Below are 18,551 nucleotides of genomic sequence, written 5' to 3' on the forward strand. Positions count from 1 at the left end.
CCCTTACTGCATCCAAGTTATGGGCCCCTTAGGGATACAGTATCTTGCATTTGATCAGCCTCAAGTTTGAGAGCATGGATATCTTCTGGACCCCAGTTTTGTGACGACAGAAAGGAGTATTTATCCACATGGATATTTACAGCAGAGTTCCTTTGGAGAGTGAATAGCACCCCTTTTTTGTATATGTTCCAGACTTGACCTTCCTCTGGCCTTGGAATTATCTGGTTTGTTTTCCTCTGTAGCCAGGTTCTAAAATATCAAACACAGCTGTAGGCAAAGGAAGAGGCTGGTCAAATAGCCCACCCAGAGGTGCCATAATAAATAGAAATGGAACTAATGCATGTAGCATTAAACAAGGTTTGACTTGGCACCACTCTCTCCCAGGAGTCATTTGTATGGCAGGTCAGAAGAAAACAATGAAACAAACAAAACAACATGAAAAACAAACTGGGGGATAGGCACGCTTTAGAGTCAAATGAAGCTGAACATCATAAATTTCCTAGTGGCCACGACAACTAGGAGGAAAAGATGGAGGAACACTGCTAAAGAATGTTGTAGGGATTTTGTTTCCAAAAGGGACCTATGCACCTGTTGATGTGTTTTCCAGGCCCTTGAATGATAACAATTTATGAGGCTATTAATACTAAGCCCAAGATTTATCAGATGTGCTGTTTGTCTTGTGGCCAATATAACCTCATAAAATTTGGGTTGCATTGGGTTAAAACAGAGTGTTTTGCTATTGGAGTTATTCAGAGCATTTAAATCGCCTAATCCTACAAGAACGGTGCATTTAGCCTGCCTATTAGGGAGAGTCTTTAGGGATTCCTACCAGTTGCAGAGCCAGGCTGGAGGGGGGCGTCCATTGCTGGATGAGGTAAAATGGAGGCAGCAGGGGAGGAATGTGTCCTGGAGAAAAGACGATGTTTCTCTAATCCATCCATGCCAACCACAGCCAGCTGAGCTTGGTGCACTGAGAGCGCACGTGTGTGCTGGGGCTCCAGGAAGGGCTGTTGCCAAGAAAAGAGCACAGTAGAAAGAAACATGAGACAAGCATTGAGGGAGACACTGAGAATGACGTGTAAACAAATTAAGTTCATCAGGTCAGAGACATAATAAACGGTGTGAAGGAAAAAGAAAAAAAATAGAGAGAGAGAAAAAACAAGATCTAGTTAATAAATCCATTCAACAGATGTTTTCACACTGACTGCCAGGGCTGTCTGACTAGCTGAGGAGGAGGTGATGGCAGGAGGCCTGTCAATTTGAACTGATTGAAAGAAACAGACCTTTAACCTCAAGAGGAACATTGACTTAGATTCATTTCCTATCTTGATAGCAACGTTTTGAATATCGCTCTAGAATTTTTGCAACACAAAGTAGGAAAACAATTTAGCTGCTTTCAAATTGCCAATAAGGCTCAATACCGAAAATTCTATCTTGAATTTACTAATATTGCTAATAAAATTTAAGGGAGCCTAAAAATTACCAATTAAATGGCTATGTTTTAATACATTGCAATTTTCATATTATGGTATAATCTCAATACTATAAAATATATATATTTTATACATATATAAATATATATGTAATCTCAATATTATAAAAATGTTTAGTTTCTTTAAAGAGCATTAAATATATAATCTCAGTGATTTAACAATGTTAACATTCTTCATGCTTAAGTTATCAAATCCAAAAGCCAGGGTTTGGAAGTTCCTGGAAGATGCACTTAGGCTGCTTCTCTGTCTCTTAAAAAAAAAAAAAAAAAAAAAAAAGGCAATTAAGTTACGAAATCAAAGAGCCAGAGTTTGGAAGTTCCTGAAGATTCACTTAGCCTATTCCTCCATCTCAAACAAAGACAATCTCTAAAACGCAGAGGCAGCTAATTTACCTATCAATATTAAATAGAGAATATCTTCCCTCTTCTTTAAAATCAGGGAATTCATAACCTTCATGCTGCTTTTTATGCTTCTTTCCTTTTCCATATTCTGAACATTGAAAATAGCTGAACATTGATCCAAAAAATGATTACCACAGGCCACAGATAAAGAAACTGATATTCCAAAAGATTAATAAAGTTTTTTTTAAGTATAAGAGTAATATCTTCTAATTTTAAAATTTTACATGACTTTCTGCTTTGATCTACCTGGATAGCATTTTCTCTTTCAAGACTTGATACACACATCACTCCTCCTTAGTGAGGATTTGCCTTATCCTTCCTGTTACTAACCTAACCCAACTGCTTGTACCCAACATGCGCCATTATATGTGACACTTGTATTTCTATATAATGCAAGGCTTGTTACCTCCTAAGTGTATAAATTACCCACTTAGAATGCTAACAAATCTACATGCAACACAACTGTATTCAATGCATACTGCATCATTTTATATCATTACAACTTCCCCTGTATATGAGTTAATGCTACATATAAATGTGCAACTTATGATTATAAATATATAGTTATAGACCATAGGCTAAGACTACTCAGTTTTCAAAAAAAATAGTAATTATTTAAAATTAATTTTAAAATAAGTTATAGTTAACATATATGTCTATGTTGTTACTGCTGTTTTGCTCTAACTGAACCATCAATCAATTGGAAGACATTTGTCACATGCTCAGGCTTTGAGCACTGGGTTTGATAAGGATGGGTTGGTCAGGATTTAGTTCTAGTTATAATAGGTTTAATATTTTGACAGGAGTCTAACTCTCTTGTTTTCTTGAGTGTCTCCATCTTCAATACCCTGAGGATACAATAAATAGTAAGGTTGACATAGTCCCTTCTTTCATGGAGTTGATACTCAGAGGGAATGCAAATTTGTAATTATGACTTGGGGAATTTTCTGTGGGGAAAAGGGGCTTTGCTGCATATGATCTAAAATGCATGGGAAAAAATAGACCTGAATGTAATCTCCATCCTTTCTGTCTCTTCCTACTGTAACCTCTTTAACCCTCATCTAACCTAATGCTAAAGTCCGTTGATCGATCACCCTATTTCTAAGACAATCCATCGTATTCCTTCCTGCAAGAATTCTCTTCCAAATGCCCTCTGTAAGGAAGAAGTTGTCACAAAATTCTCTGAAAGAAATGAAGGTTTAAAGAACTTCCCCAGCCTGGCATTTGGGCTCTCTGACCTGAGGGTACCTGCATTCTCAACATTATGTTTTCTATTCCTTTTCTAGGTTCCAGCCAAATCCTAACTACTGTATAACAAATGTTGTCCCCAGGAGTACATTCTGATTATTATGTTGAGCCTTTTTTATGTTTATTACCTAGTTAGAATACAGATACTAAGTATTTCTAAGTATAATGCAATTATAAATATTATGAGTGCTATATAAGATAAGTGCAGAGTGCCATGAAAAAATGTAAAGAAATATCTGATACAGAGGTTGAGGCAACTTTCATTTAAGAATGTGATGTTTAATTTGAGTTGTGGAAGACAAGCTGAATACATGTTATAAGCAATCATAACACAGTAAAACCGAGGAACGACGAGTGAAAAATATAAGAAAATAGAGACAAGACAAAACAATTACCAAAGGACAATACTCTGAAATTATTTAGTGTTGGAGCCAAGAGATAATGAAGGAAATGAATGATTTCAGGATTATTTTTCTTCTGTACTTTTATGAGTCTTCCAAACTTTCTACATACCATCCGTATTAAAACTTTAATTAAGAAAAATAGTAAATGTTTTTAAAAATAAACAGTCGAGACTTAGACCCAAGAGCAGACATAGGTCAAATATTTTTGAACCTCTACTTCAAAAAGGACTAAAGAATAGAGAAAAGTCCGTTCACTTTCAAAAGAGTCGACTACATTATACACTTTTACAAATGAAGTATGGCTTTTAATGTATGGGGGAATCTTGACTATCCAGCAAGACACAATTTATTATGCTGCATATCTGACATCAAAGTATCACAAAATGGTAAGCCACTTTTATTTCAGATGGGTATTGCTCCTCAGCAATAAAAAAAATCCTGCTTGATGCTGAAAACTGAGGTAGTATTTTCCTATTATAGCTGGAATGGATTGAAGTGTTTCACTAAAGCTTTTATTTCTTTTAACAATTTTAATGGGAGATAATTTTGTCCATGGTTATTTTTCATAGTTCTAAGTATAAAAGTATATATTTCTCTGTTGTGTTGTCAGAAAAATAAAATGTTGAAGAGTACAAAACCCGTTGTTATTAAAATTAGATGGATACCCAAGTTAAACTTTCATCTATTGAGCCCGAATGAAAAATGCCCATTAAGTGAATAATAACTCTCTCACTTCAAGAAAGCATTTTTGTAATTTTTTTTTTTTAGATTTTATTTATTTGACAGAGATCACAAGTAGGTGGAGAGGCAGGCAGAGTGAGAGAGGAGGAAGCAAGTTCCCTGCTGAGCAGAGAGCCCGATGTGGGGCTTGATCCCAGGACCCTGGGACCATGACCTGAGCCGAAGGCAGAGGCTTTAACCCACTGAGCCACACAGCCACCCCAAGAAAGCATTTTTGATTAAAATTTTTAAATATACTATATTGAGTCTGTTTCCTCTTTTTTTTTTTTTTAAGATTTTATTTATTTGCCAGAGAGAGAGAGAGTGCACACACAAGCAGGAGTGGTGGCAGGCAGAGGGAGAAACAGGCTCCCCACTCAGCAAGGAACCCAATGCGGAACTCAATCCCAGAGTCCTAGAATCAGGAGCAGAGCGGAAGACAGATACCCAACCGAGCCACCCAGGTACCTCACTGAGTCTGTTTCTTAAGCATATATTAGTTGTTCTTTTTTCAGGTGATTTAATTGGGGATTTGGTTTCAATTGCTTACTTTACCAGATGGTCATTCTGGGAAATTCTTTCAGGTTACTGAGATGTGTAAGTCAACCTTCTGTTATATGAAGTATGTCGTCTAAGGCCACTATGCCTGAACATCATCTGTCTCCTCCCACTGATAAAAATTGTAAATCACCTTCACAGAGGAGTTATTACGTACCTATTTTGTAAATTCTTTTATAAATTCTCTTATGCCTAATAAGATGTCAATGTTACTGTGGTCTTGGCCTTTCTAAGTCATGGGAGACAGGGATTAAAAGTAGATAGGAAAGGTCTTGAAGTTCTCTGTATGAAAAGCACAATGTTCTCCCTTGGAGTGAAATATTTATTTGGGGGTGGATTGTTAACAGAGATTAAGAGGTAATAAAGCCCCTAGGCAGAGGCAAGTTGAAGGTTCTATTTTTTTGTAATAGCGGTGATTTTTCTTTACATGTGTTTGGTTTGGTTTTGCTTTCTTGTTGCCATTGCTCAGGGACCTATTTTATAACTTCTGTGTTTTTACTTTGTTTCAGACGGTTACATTTGGTTCCAGACATGTGGGTGGTTGCTAATTATGTGCTCTGATCAATATCATTATGCAACCTCAGCAACAGCCAATACAAAATTAAAAATTATACTGTTTAATCTTTGAAGTAATCATAGAAATAATCAGAATTATCTGAATTACTTTAATAAAAGATATGACCTGGAAGAAAAAAAAAAAGGTTCATGGGAAAATAATTATTAAAAACAGTTAAAATTCTATTTCCAAAGTTATTTCTTTAAATAATATATGTTCCTTCTTTTTTGGCATTATGAGCAAATTTAATTTCTTGATTCACAACATTTTGAACTTCAGAAGTCTCGCTTTTCAGAAAATTAGAATTGTAGATATCCCTAGAGCTTATCTTATAAAATGCCAAGGGCTGGTGGAAATTTACATCTTCTAAAGCCTTTGTATTATTCAGGATGGGTGTGTAAGTACTAGTTAACTTAAGACTTTTTATTAACATACATGTTAGTAATTTAAAAGTAGTTGCTAAATAAATAAAAATGATGCACATAACTTTAAAATAGACAAAAAAAATCTTGAAAAAGAGAAAGCGGAACCCCCCTGCACTGCTGGTGGGAATGCAGAACAAGTGCATCCACTCTGGAAAACCTCCCACTGAGAGGTTTCTCAAAAAGTTAAAACTAGAACTATCCTACAATCCAGCAATCACATTACTAGATATTTACCCAAAGAATGCAAAAATACTAATTCAAAGGAATCAAAGGGATACATGTGCCCCAATGTTTACAGCACTATTACCTACAACAGCCAAACCATGGAAACAGCCCACATGTCCATCAACTAATGAATGGATAAAGAAGTTGTGTGTGTGTGTGTGTGTGTGTGTATAAAATCTACAGTGGAATAATACTCAACCATAAAAAATGAAATCTTTCCAATTTTAACAGCAGGGATGGAGGTGGAGAGTATTATGCTAAGTGAAATCAGTCAGAGAAAGACAAACACCACATGATTTCACACATATGTGCAATTTAAGAAACAAAACAAACGAGTGAAGGGGGAAGAAGAGAGGAAAGCAAACCAAGAAACAGACTCTTAACTAGAGAGAACAAACTGATGGTTAACAGAAGGGAGGTAGGTGCGGGAATGGGTAAAATAGATGATGGGGATTACGGAGCGCCACGGTTGTGATGAGCACTAGTTGTTGTATGGAAGTGTTGAATCACTATATTGTATACCTGAAACTAATATTACACTGCTGTTAACTAACTGGAATTTAAATGAAATTTAAAAAAAGAAATAATTTAGATTTATGAAAATACACCATATTGATTTAAAAAAAAAAAAAAAGCAAAACCAAGAAGAAACCAACCTAAAGTATTTGGAGAAAAAATAATGGAGAAAAAAAGGAAGCACTGAAAAAGCTGAACAATATAATTCACAAGGAGATGCCAGAAACAAATCCCGAATCCCTGCCTATTATTGAACATAGTTGATGTGAAGGTACTCAATTTACCATTAAAAGGTAGAGAGTAAAAGTGAATTTAAAAGACAGAAAGGCTTTATTCTTTGGCAGAGCAAGTTTACATTAAAAGGTTCTATGAAGACATATAAAAAATACTTTAAAAGGGGGGGGGAGGGGGAGGAGAAACCTTGCACAGCCACATTGAAAAAGAGACAAAACAGACCTTATGAGAAAATATTAGAGAACATCTAAGGGTACGTATAAAATGATATGAAAGTTTAATTAAAAACAACAACAAATTTAAAACCTAGGAATATCGGCTCAAAATGTCAGGAGCATAAACTGGCAGGACTATAAAGAAAAAAATGAAAAATTCACATCATGGAAGGAGGTCATAACAAACTTTCCACAAAACAAAGTAGGTTACAGACTTGAATAACACAGTTCTCTAACTTAGAGATATATTAAATTTGTAAAAAATAAAATATATTCTTTCAAGGACATATGTACATAATTACAAAACTTACCCTATAATAAAGCAAATGTCAACAAGCTTTTAAAAATTAGTACTTATAATGGAGTATTATTCAGCCTTAAAAACATTGTGACATGTACAACAACACAGATGAACCTTAAAGGCATTAGGCTAAGTGAAATAAACAAGTCACAAAAGACTACTACTATGTGATTCCACTTACATGACATACCTAGAGTAACTAAATTTATCAAGACAGGATGGTGGTTGCCAGGGGCTGGGAAAAGGGGGAAACAGCCGTTACATAAAGGGTAGAGTTCTAATTTGGAAAGATGAAAAAATTCTGGAGAGAAATGGTAGTGATGGGTGTGCAATAATGTGAATACACTAAAGGTCACTGAACTATACCCTTAAAAATTGTTAAATGGTCATTTTTTTGTTACATATATTTTACTGTAAAAAACAATTATCACAGATCATGTATACTGACCACACTGTAGTCAGAGATATAAAGTGAGAGGAAAAGATACACTATACTGCATGATAGAAAGAATTACTATAAAATTAGCAATTCTTCCCAAATTAATTTTAGCATATTTCAGCTGATTCTAAATTTTGTTTAGGAGATAAAAGTAATATGAATTCTGAACATAAAGAGTAAGTTGGGGAGATAGACCAAACCAAGGAATTATATATACTAAAAGCTAAGTCATTTAACACAATAGATATTTATAGATCACGGAATAGAGTATAACAGATTAGCAGAATAGAACAGAGTCAAAAGGAGACCCATGACTATCTGGAAAATCCATATATAACAAAGATGACCTACAGAGTAACAGTTAAACAAGGAATGTCAACACACGATGCTGGGAAAACTGGTGATCCCTAATAGGAACAACGAATTTAGATACCTAACTCATAATCATGCAAAAAACAACTGAAAGGTGTGGAGAATATCATTCCTAAGTCAGGGAAGAAAAGGAGTTAAAATACTTTTATGTAACATGAGTCAGTAAAATACAAGCCACTGTTGAAAAGAGAAGAGACTGAACAAGTTAGAATGTACCCTAAGAATCTACTAGGCCCCCAAACTGGAGCTTGCTGTCTCTTCACCGGGGCCTAAAGACTGGGGCGGCAAGAGGAGGGCCCGGGATCCCTCCTCATCCCACCCATTGCTTTGAACAGACTCAAGCTCACAAAGCAGGCATCACTTTAGGTTCTGACCCAAGTTCATTAAGAACTCACGGCTATGTGCTAATTAGATCTGGGCCTGAGTCCAGACCGCTCAGCCCAGAAGAGAAGATAAATTGGGGGTAAAATATTTGCAAATATTTATTGGATAAAGCATTTTTTAATGTCTGCATTATATACATAACTCCTAAAAATAAATGGGGACAGAAAAATGGACAAATGGTATGAATATGCAATTTCCAGATAATGAAACATTCCATAAGCCTACAAACACATGAATAGAAACCACCTCAGTGATAACTTAAAAAATGCAAACTAAAAGCAAGAAGGGATACCATTTTACACTCATATTGATTCAAAATTTGAAGTCTGACAATACCAAGCATTAGTGAAAATATAGAGCAAGAGAAACTCAGACTGCTTGTAGGAGGATAAACTGTTAGACCTACTTCAATGAACAATCCACTAATATTTAGTAAAAGTGAAAATGAACCATAAATCTACAGTGAAATTGGTGACTGAAAAAGCAAGCAAAAGCATGTATATGAAGTTAATCATTTAAGTTAAAAAATGTGCAAGTGAAGAGCATATACTGTTTAAATACGTATATGAATATAATAAAAATATAAAGAAACACATGGGAAAAAAGAAAACAAATTCAGAAAAATAGAAGGGATAAAAAAGGAGAGAGATACAGGTAACTGCTGTACAATAATATTATATAATAATGTGACATATACCATATGATGTACATTATATGACATTTTTAGGCCAGATGTTATGTTCATTTTATAAGTTTTATTATTTTTTCTGTATATAAATACATCTAAAGTAAATTTTAAAAGTTTAAAAGTTGGCATATATAAAACACCAATATTATTCAACATACAATGGTTTTATTGAAAAGGTAAGTTTATATGGAAGAAATAAAGATTCATTGGAAAATACAAAGAATGAGTGAAAAAGTAAAAGTAGATGAGAAAAAATAAAACTATGCAAATGTTATTTTTTATTAATTCTAAATATGCTAATTTAGGGGTACCTGGGTGACTAAGTCGGTTAGGTGGCAGACTTGATTTCCCCTCAGGCCACGATCTCAGGATCCTGAGCTATATCCCCATATCTGGCTCTGGCTCTGTGCTCAGCAGAGAGGCTGCTTGGGATTCTCTCCCTCTCCCTCCCCCTGCTCACTCACTCTCTCTAAAATGAATAAATCTTCAAAAAAAATTTGAATTTTAATTTACTTTGAAGTCAATATATACTCATAAAATATAAATTAATTTGTACCAACTTTCACTGATAAATGAATACAATAACATGTACCATTAAGTACATTTTGTCTTTAGAATTTTAACATATTATTCAATTCATCTCAGTGAAAGAACAATGATACTCAAGGGACAGAAATGAGAGCCGAAGGATGTAAATTGGGAACTTAAAATGAAGATTTGGGACAGAAAACATATTTAAGTTTGCAAATTTTAGATAAAATCTAAAAAAGACAATTAACAGTAATTACTTCTAAACACTGATACTACGATAGCTTTATTGATTGCTACTTTTTATTCTGACTATTTTTTAAACTGTCCAATAAGCATACATTTTAAATGTTTTTTTTTAAAAACATTAAAGTTTTTTAAAAAATGTTTTACTTTCTGTAAGATCAGTATTTTAATTGATTAAATATGCTAAGGTGGTGTGTATGTGTGTATTTAAAGTAAACAAGAACTGACATTAACTCAGACTGGGACAACGAAGGACTCTTAGATACAATCATTTTTAACTTAAATGATTAACTTCATATACATGCTTTTGCTTGCTTTTTCAGTCACCAATTTCACTGTAGATTTATGGTTCATTTTCACTTTTACTAAATATTAGTGGATTGTTCATTGAAGTAGGTCTAACAGTTTATCCTCCTACAAGCAGTCTGAGTTTCTCTTGCTCTATATGAATAGAAACCCCCACTGCACTGCTACTATTCCAGTCCCAAACTTAGAGCCTGGAACAGAACAGGAGGTCACTTAATTTTGTGTTTGAAGAATGTATATATTACATCATAGAAATAGGACTGCTTCTAAAAAGAGAGAGAGAGAAACCAAAAAATAAGACTCTTAATTACAGAGAACTGATTGTTACCAGATGGGAGTGGGTAGAGGAATGGATGAAATAGGTGAGGAGGATTAAAGAATACACTTAAGATAAGCACTGAGTAATGTAGAGAATTGCTGAATCATTATACTGTACTTCTGAAACTAACAATATGTTAACTATGTTGGAATTAAAATTTAAAAATTATAATTAAGTAAATAAAATGATAAACTAGGAGAAAAATTATATAACTGCTTTTATATCTGAAAGAAAAATATGACTATTTGACTGAGCTGCTAAATCTACATCATTTTTAAATGTAACTTAAATTTCTTGTTTTTCTTCTTCACAATGTACAACAAAATTCTTTGCTAAACCCATCAACAACTCTAGGTCACTAAGATATCCTATTTTGTTTTAACTCACCAGCGTATTAGAATAATTACTTTATCCTATTTAAGTCATGGTTAGAATAGGGTGATTGAAATGAAGTTCCAGAGAAAGTCTACACTACTGCAGATGATACTGGGTGTGTACAAGTAATTTAGTATTACCTTAGGACCTTAAAGAAAGGCTGAGACACTGGTTGATGACATTTGGCTAAACAGTGGTACGGTGAGGAATAGAATCCAAATATGGTACCTGTGAGCTGTAGTCTCCAAGTGGGGTAAAAAAGAAAATAGTAGCCCTTCTGCTGCTATTTAAAAGACAGTTCAATGGAGAAAGAACAGTCCTTCACCAAACATAGCTGGTTCAACTGCATATCCACATGCAAAAGAATGAAACTGAACTTTTCTCATACCATACACAAAAATTAACTCCAAAAAGATTATAGAACAAAAGTTAAGAGCTAAAATCCTAAAATTCTTTGAAGAAATACAGGAGTAAATTTTCACAGATACAAGACCAAAAGACAAAAGTGACCCTCACAGCAGATAAATTAAGAGATAATCAGAGGTAAAAACTTTTCTTTCAGAAGGACACGACCAAGTAAACAGACAATCTACAAATCAGAGAAAATATCTGCAAACCATATACTGGGTAAGATATTTGTACCCTGCACATATAAAGAATTCTTATGCCCCAATAACAACAACAATTAAAAAAACCCCACCCAATTAAAAAAAATTAAGTAAATTTCTTTAATAAACATTTCTTTAAAACAGATATACAGGCATAATACTCCATAGTGTACATGAGAGACTACAGACTCTGAAAAACAATCTGAGAGGTTTGAAGTGGTGGGGGTGGTAGGAGGTTGGGGTACCAGGTGGTGGGTATTATAGAGGGCACAGATTGCATGGAGCACTGGGTGTGGTGAAAAAATAATGAATACTGTTATGCTGAAAATAAATTAATTAATTTAAAAAAAAAAAGATATACAGGAGCGCCTGGGTGGCTCAGTGGGTTGAAGCCTCTGCCTTCAGATCAGGTCATGATACCAGGGTACTGGGATCAAGCCCCACATTGGGCTCTCTGCTCAGCGGGGAGCCTGCTTCCTCCTCCTCTCTCTCTCTGCCTCTCTGCCTACTTGTGATCTCTGTCAAACAAATAAATAAAATCTTTTTTAAAAATTTTTAAACAGATCTACAAATGGCCAATAAACACATGAAAAGATGCTCAACATCATAAGCTAACAGGAATTTGCAAATCAAAACCACAATGAGAAATAACTTCACAACAACTAAACCGGTTTATAATCAAAAAGATATATAATAGCAACTGTTGGTGAGAATGTGGAGAACTTGAAACTTTTCATACACTTGGTAAGAAGGTACTATGATGTAGCCACTTAGGAAAGAGTTTGGCAGTACAATGAACTAACACATGACCTAGCAATTTCAATAACATGTATATACCTAAGAGAAATAAAAATATATATTTCACAAAAATTTAAACATGAATGTTTACAACATCACTATTCATAATAGTGTACAAACACCAATCAACTGATGAATAAACTATGGTATATCTATGCAATGGCATATTATCTAGCTGTACAAAAGTAAGTTTTTTGTTGTTGTTCATTTATAAATACACAATGTTATTTGCCATTTTCAGGGGAAATACAGGCATTAAACTGCAAACTGATAAAGTACGAATACTTAAAAATGTATAAATATCCCCTCAAAATAAATGAGAGTAAACTCAATCTTAATATCTTAATATCTTAATACCGCAAGCCTATCCATTAAGTGAGGGTCGTAAATGAAACAACACTAAATGACCGGAAACACCACATAAGCACAGCCCAATGCCACCAAAAGGCCTCCTCCTCCTCCAGGGGTAGTGCTGGGGAAATGGGTCACCTGGTGGCTAAAAAAGGTTGTGATAAACTGCTGAAGCCAAACATTTAACAATATACAAGAGACTTTACATAACAGAGGTAAGTCCTCAATTCTGGAGAGCTTGGTTAACCAGATTATTGGCAAAGGAAGAGAAAATAGAACACAGGCAGAAGTCTCAGAAGCATTTGAAACCAGAGGTGTAAGAGCCTCTGACCTACCTGTTAGCATTCCTGGTGGTCCAATGAGCACAACTACCCTGGAAGCTGCAGGTCAAGAAGCAAAGCACTGCTCCTTGCTAAGCCAGGTCCCCTTCATTCTGAGAGTCCCTACCAGCAGGTGACAAAGGGCTGTTCTCAAAGTACGCGGACAGAAGTTTTTAAAGGAATCCTAGCAGCTTCAAGGTCATGTCCCATAGGCAGAGCCCATGCAGGTTGGTGTATGAAGTCTCAATCATCCCAGAAATACCAAGGAGAAGTGCAGTTATACAAAGAAAACAGTAAAGTGCCAGAAAGAGACACTTGTGATGCACTGTAAACATCCAATTTCATTGTGGCCTGTCTCTTCAGCTACAGAAGCCAAGTGGTCAGGCCTCCCAGGCAGAACTCCATCCCAGAGGAGGCAAGGACACCAGCTCCTCCACAAGTCTCCGAAGCGGTTGAGGCAAAACTACTTCCATTTAAAATGATTAACTAGCTCAATACACAATGTAGCCGCACCTTCAGGCATTTCTTTCTTTCTTTTTTTTTTAAATTTTATTTATTTTATTTGACAGAAAAAAAGATCTCAAGTAGGCAGAGAGGCAGGCAGAGACAGAGATCATGACCTGAGCCAAAGGCAGCAGCTTAATCCACTGAGCCACCCAGGCGCCCCCTTTCAGGCATTTCTTAAAGGTAAAAACACTGGATAGGTTATCCTCACTGGGAAAGGAGAGATACAAAAATCTCTTGTCTGGGAAAATACAAAACAGAAGCCTTGACAGCTGTTCCAAGCCAGGGTCCTACAGGAGGATCCTGGCCCTGAAGAAGGCCCAGGCCTCAACGCAGAGGCAAAGGAGCTAGTGAAACGCGTAAGCTGCTTCTGTCTTCAGCTGCCAGTGGAGGCTGAAAAATGGCCAACTGATCGCACCTGGGAGGCAGAACAGGTGATGGCACCTGGTGCCCGAACAGGTAGCAAGCAACCACCTAGACCCCGGGGCCAAGGTGCTGTGGCCATCTACCACTGAAGCCCTGGCAACATCCCTTCCACACACAGTTTACGTAGCACTCAAAGTGCTGCCCTTTAACGATCTTCCAGCTCGGTCGCAAGCGTCCTGGCGCAGGCCCGTGCGGCACCTGGCAAAGCAGCCGAGGCCCCCATCCGCAGGTCCCCGTGGCCTGCAACCCTCCTCTTTTGTGGGGACGCCCGGCCTCGCACAGCGGGTCCGGTCTCGCACCACCCACCTCAGATGCCGCAACAATTCACTACCAGATTTCTCGCGACACTGTCAGAAACAGGTTTCTTGGCCCAGCCCGGGTTCTTCGACACGCCAGTTGCGTCGGGAAGGGCACGACGTGTCTCCCAGCTGCCAGCACTGTGTTCGCCTCTCCTTGACCCTTATCCTTGTACAATCCGGACTCTCTCACTGGCCTCACCGGTCAAGGCCTATGGGGAGTGACGCGGCTCCTTGGAAACCAGACCGAGGCCCTTGGCCTGGTCTTCACTCCCGTGCCTGCGGGAAGCGCCGCTGCTGACCCGCTGCTCCACCGTCCAGCCCTCGAAAGCCAGGAAGACCACCGGCGTGAGCGCCTCCTCCCGACACGGACGCACGCGGTACACGGCACCTGGGAGGTTCTGCTGTCCCCTTCTCTGATTTTATCCTTCACAAGTCTTATTCCTGAGGAAACAGAATTCCGCTTCCTCCAACACTCCCTACTCTGTCCGGTTCAGCGCAGGTACCACAACACTAGCACAGCCGTGTCCGAGGCTCGGCCGGATGAGCCTGGCACAAATGGTCTACGGAAGATTGCCGGTCGCACAGCATCTGCTAGGAGGTGAGGAAATAGGTTCTGCCTTCCTTGCGTTGGAGGTCCTAGTGCTTGCACCTGGGACACCGAGCCCCGCCCTGCAGCCACAACACAGGCCGAACCTTCCCAACCTCCCCCTTCCACTCCCTACACCCGCCCCCCCACCCCGCCCAGAACCACCCGAAGGCACAGGGCCCGAGGCGGACAGCGGCCTGTACCTGCAACACTAACTAGCACACAGTCCTTCTCCGCCAAGATCTCCGCAAGCCACACCACGGCGCCACAGAGAACACCTTCAGGTTCACGGGGTGAAATGCCTCCAGGCGGTCCAAAGGTACAAACTTTCAGGGCCCCTGCGTGGGTGGCTCAGTCGTTAAGGGTTAGACTTGGTTTCTGCTCAGGTTAAGATCACAGGGTCAAGATGGAGCCCAGCCTCTGCTCCACCTGATCCCCGAGGGTTCTGCTTGAGATTCTCTGCTTCTTCCTCTGCCCCAACCCGCTTTCTAAAAAATAAGTATTAAAAAAAAGGGGGGGGGGAGCACAAACTTTCAGTTATAGATGAGTCCTGGAGATGTAATGTACAGCATGGCAACTATAGTCACTAATATGTATTCAAAAGAAAAAAGTAATGAAATGCTGATGCATGCCACAGCATGGATGAATCCTTGAAAAAATTATACTAAGTAAAAGAGGACAACCACAAAAGACCATGTTTTGTACAATTCCATCTACATAAAATGTCCAGAACAGACATTTTTCTTTTATGGAGACAGAAAGGAGATTCATAGTTCCCTAGATTAGAGGTGGAGAATTACTGCTGATGGGCACAGTTTCTTTTGAGCTTGAGGAAAATTTTCTAACACCGACTGTGCTGATGGTTGTACAGCTGTGTGAATATATTTAAAACCATTGAATTTGTACACTGACGTGACTCAGCTATATGATATGTGAATTATATCTCGATGAAGTTGTTAAAAATAACTTTTTTATCATAGTGCAAAAGGTTTCTATCCCATTACCTCACAAGATAAAATATATTTACAAATCATCTTTATTTCATTGTTAGCTCACCTTTCTTAATTTCTCCTTTTGTACATATTCTGTTAACATAAATAATACATTGTTGTGGTGATATGCTTATATAATTTGGAGAGATATATTTTTACATCTGTTTATATATCTATATAATGATTATGTACATAAGTACCTGCTAAAATATTTGTATTGCTTGTGATTTTAAAAAGTTGTAGACCATAAGAGTTGGCAAGTAAAATGCTCCTTTTTAAAGTAAAACTTTGATAAGATAGAGGGTACCTTCAACAAATACATAAGACTGCTCACTATTCCTCTTCTCCCATAACAGTGGGCAGTATTATTTCTGAATTCTAGAGTGACACCCAGTCCAGGAGAAGCTGGAATAACAAGTTTGTGCTCAACAACAACAGAAAGCACTCACTATTTCTATACTAACCTTCCAGTTCCTAGTGGTGGCCCCTTGTAGCAGAGGTCAGGCTCCAGGTAGATAAATTATTGCTCCCACATACTCACTGGTTGCTTCCAGTGAGGTCAGATCAGTCTCACTCCCTTCTTCTCAGGTTCTTCTCCTTCCAAACAAGTCTTTGCTTAGCATATTTTTCATGCCATCAAACAATATACAAAAAGGCACAAAGGAAAGGTAAAATTTTATATGTCAAATAGTGTCCTCACTTTCAGATCATGAAGAATCTATAAACAACAATGTATCTCACAAGGCAGAGTTGTTGGTAGCTGAACACTACAAAATTTTCAGGTAAAGCATCACCAGCAGAATCGGAAGGAATCCTTTTCAAGTGTAACCACCATTTATATACACGTGCAATGTGAGTGTGTATGGTGTAGAGTTAAACCATGGTTCTGGATCGAGGCTTAGAGGTTTATTTTAATACTATAAAACTGAACCTATTTGACAACATTGTTCCTCAATTAGTTGGAATGTTGGGAAAAGTTACTACATATATGCACAGTATGTAAATTGCTTCCGATGCATTTATAGACATCCTCAGATATAAGAGTTCCAGAAGAAAATACATTACTAATTTGGTTGTACTTTGCATTTATATCTGTGGTTCCTTTAGAAATGTTTAGGATCCAGCCCCTTTGCAGTGCTCTTGGAAAATCACCGTTTTAAATCAGTGGGGATTTTACTCCACTACAGAATGCAAAAGAAACCACATTTAAATTTTGAAATTAAATAAGTAGCTAGTCCATAATGAGTAAATTCTTTCACAATAAAAAGTAAAGAAAACAAGTTATATTTTTGTTCCTTTGTTTGCTTTTTAGCGTCTACATTTTTACAATTGCCTGTAGAAAAAAAAAAATTTCAAGAGAATAGATTGAAATTATTTTAATTACATAACAGCCCAGGGGAAGATGAAATTGTGCAATGGCCTAGACTAGCACCCTCTGTCTGGTTGATGGCCAAAGAGCAGTGCAGCTTGAACAATAGAGCGCTGGTCTAGAAATAATAGCCTGAAGATAAAGAGAGAAAAATAGGGGTTTCTGTTGACTATGATGAATCTCCTGAGCATTTCCTTTATTCCTCCCCTTTGATAATTAGAGTCCAGATATAAAACAAATCATAATGAGGGGGATGACAAGCAATATAAATCATTGCTATTTAAGACACATGAAATAGATGGATTTATTTTGAATAAGCGTTCTTAGTTTAGGTTCTCTGGACAAATTCTAGTGGATATAAAACCCCTGAAATTGTGCACAAAGTTGCGTAAGTATGTGCATCTGTGAATTTTTTGGAGACAGTCTGCAACTTTCATCAAAGGAATTCTGAATTTTTAAAAAATGGTAAAAATCACAGCTCCTTAAAAATGCAGTAAGTAGCCTTAATAATATCCCACTAACTACAACTTTTAGGTTTCTCTATTAATAAACCAATTTTATGTCCTGAGTGGATTTTTTTTGAACCTATGTGTTTAAACATATAACAAGGCGGGTCAAGTAAATAGGGTGAGAACTCCTACAGAATCAGGCATTTAAATGTTATACTTTCACCTCTCAGCCCAAGAAAACACCTTACCAAACTCAACGTTAGGAGAACCACCATATTTCACTACCAGCCTCCAGATCCAATTACATGTGTGCAAATTACCAAATGTCAAGTTCTAGAAAATGTGTGATTTTATGTCCATTTCACCCTGTCTCCCAAAGCATGCATATGTCAAAGGCAAGATACTCCATTTCTCTTTTGTCACCAAACTAGAAGTCAGTCATTGAAAGCTCCCTGCTAAAATGTTTGCTTACAAAAAAGGAAGAAAAAGAATATTGTTTAGCCTGTATTCCTTCTGGCATTTAACCACAAGCATCCTCTTAAAACAGAAAACTTTCCTCTTAAAATAGACAAGTGTTTGAAAAGGCACACAGATCAACCTGTAGCATGTAAGAAAACATCTTAAATAAACACTTGTCTCTATAAGTCAGAGTTGAATATTGCTGTTTCCTCCATAACTAGACCTTTAACAATAATCCTAGGATCCATTTGCTAAGATAAACATAACATAATACACCTCAAAATACTTTAATTTTTGAAAGGAGTGCTTTTGTAACTATTTCCTCAAACCTAAGAAACACATATCACAAAAAAACTTTGTAACTTGAACAATTCTGTAATTATTTCTTGACTTTGGTGGAATTTAATGAATTAAATCTATTCACTCATTCCCTATAT

General features: G+C 37.1%; 1 protein-coding gene across 1 annotated transcript in view; it reads right to left on the reverse strand.

The window, feature by feature from the left end:
- Positions 1-18,551, reverse strand: part of HDAC9 (histone deacetylase 9) — a 662,132-nt gene that overhangs the window by 244,256 nt on the left and 399,325 nt on the right. The window contains exon 13 of the mRNA XM_082692420.1: positions 830-1,007. Within this exon, the coding sequence (XP_082548546.1) occupies positions 830-1,007 (178 nt within the window). The remainder of the gene's footprint in view (positions 1-829; positions 1,008-18,551) is intronic.

Source organism: Mustela nivalis, assembly GCF_964662115.1.
Source record: "Mustela nivalis genome assembly, chromosome: 12".
Lineage (NCBI taxonomy): Eukaryota > Metazoa > Chordata > Mammalia > Carnivora > Mustelidae > Mustela > Mustela nivalis.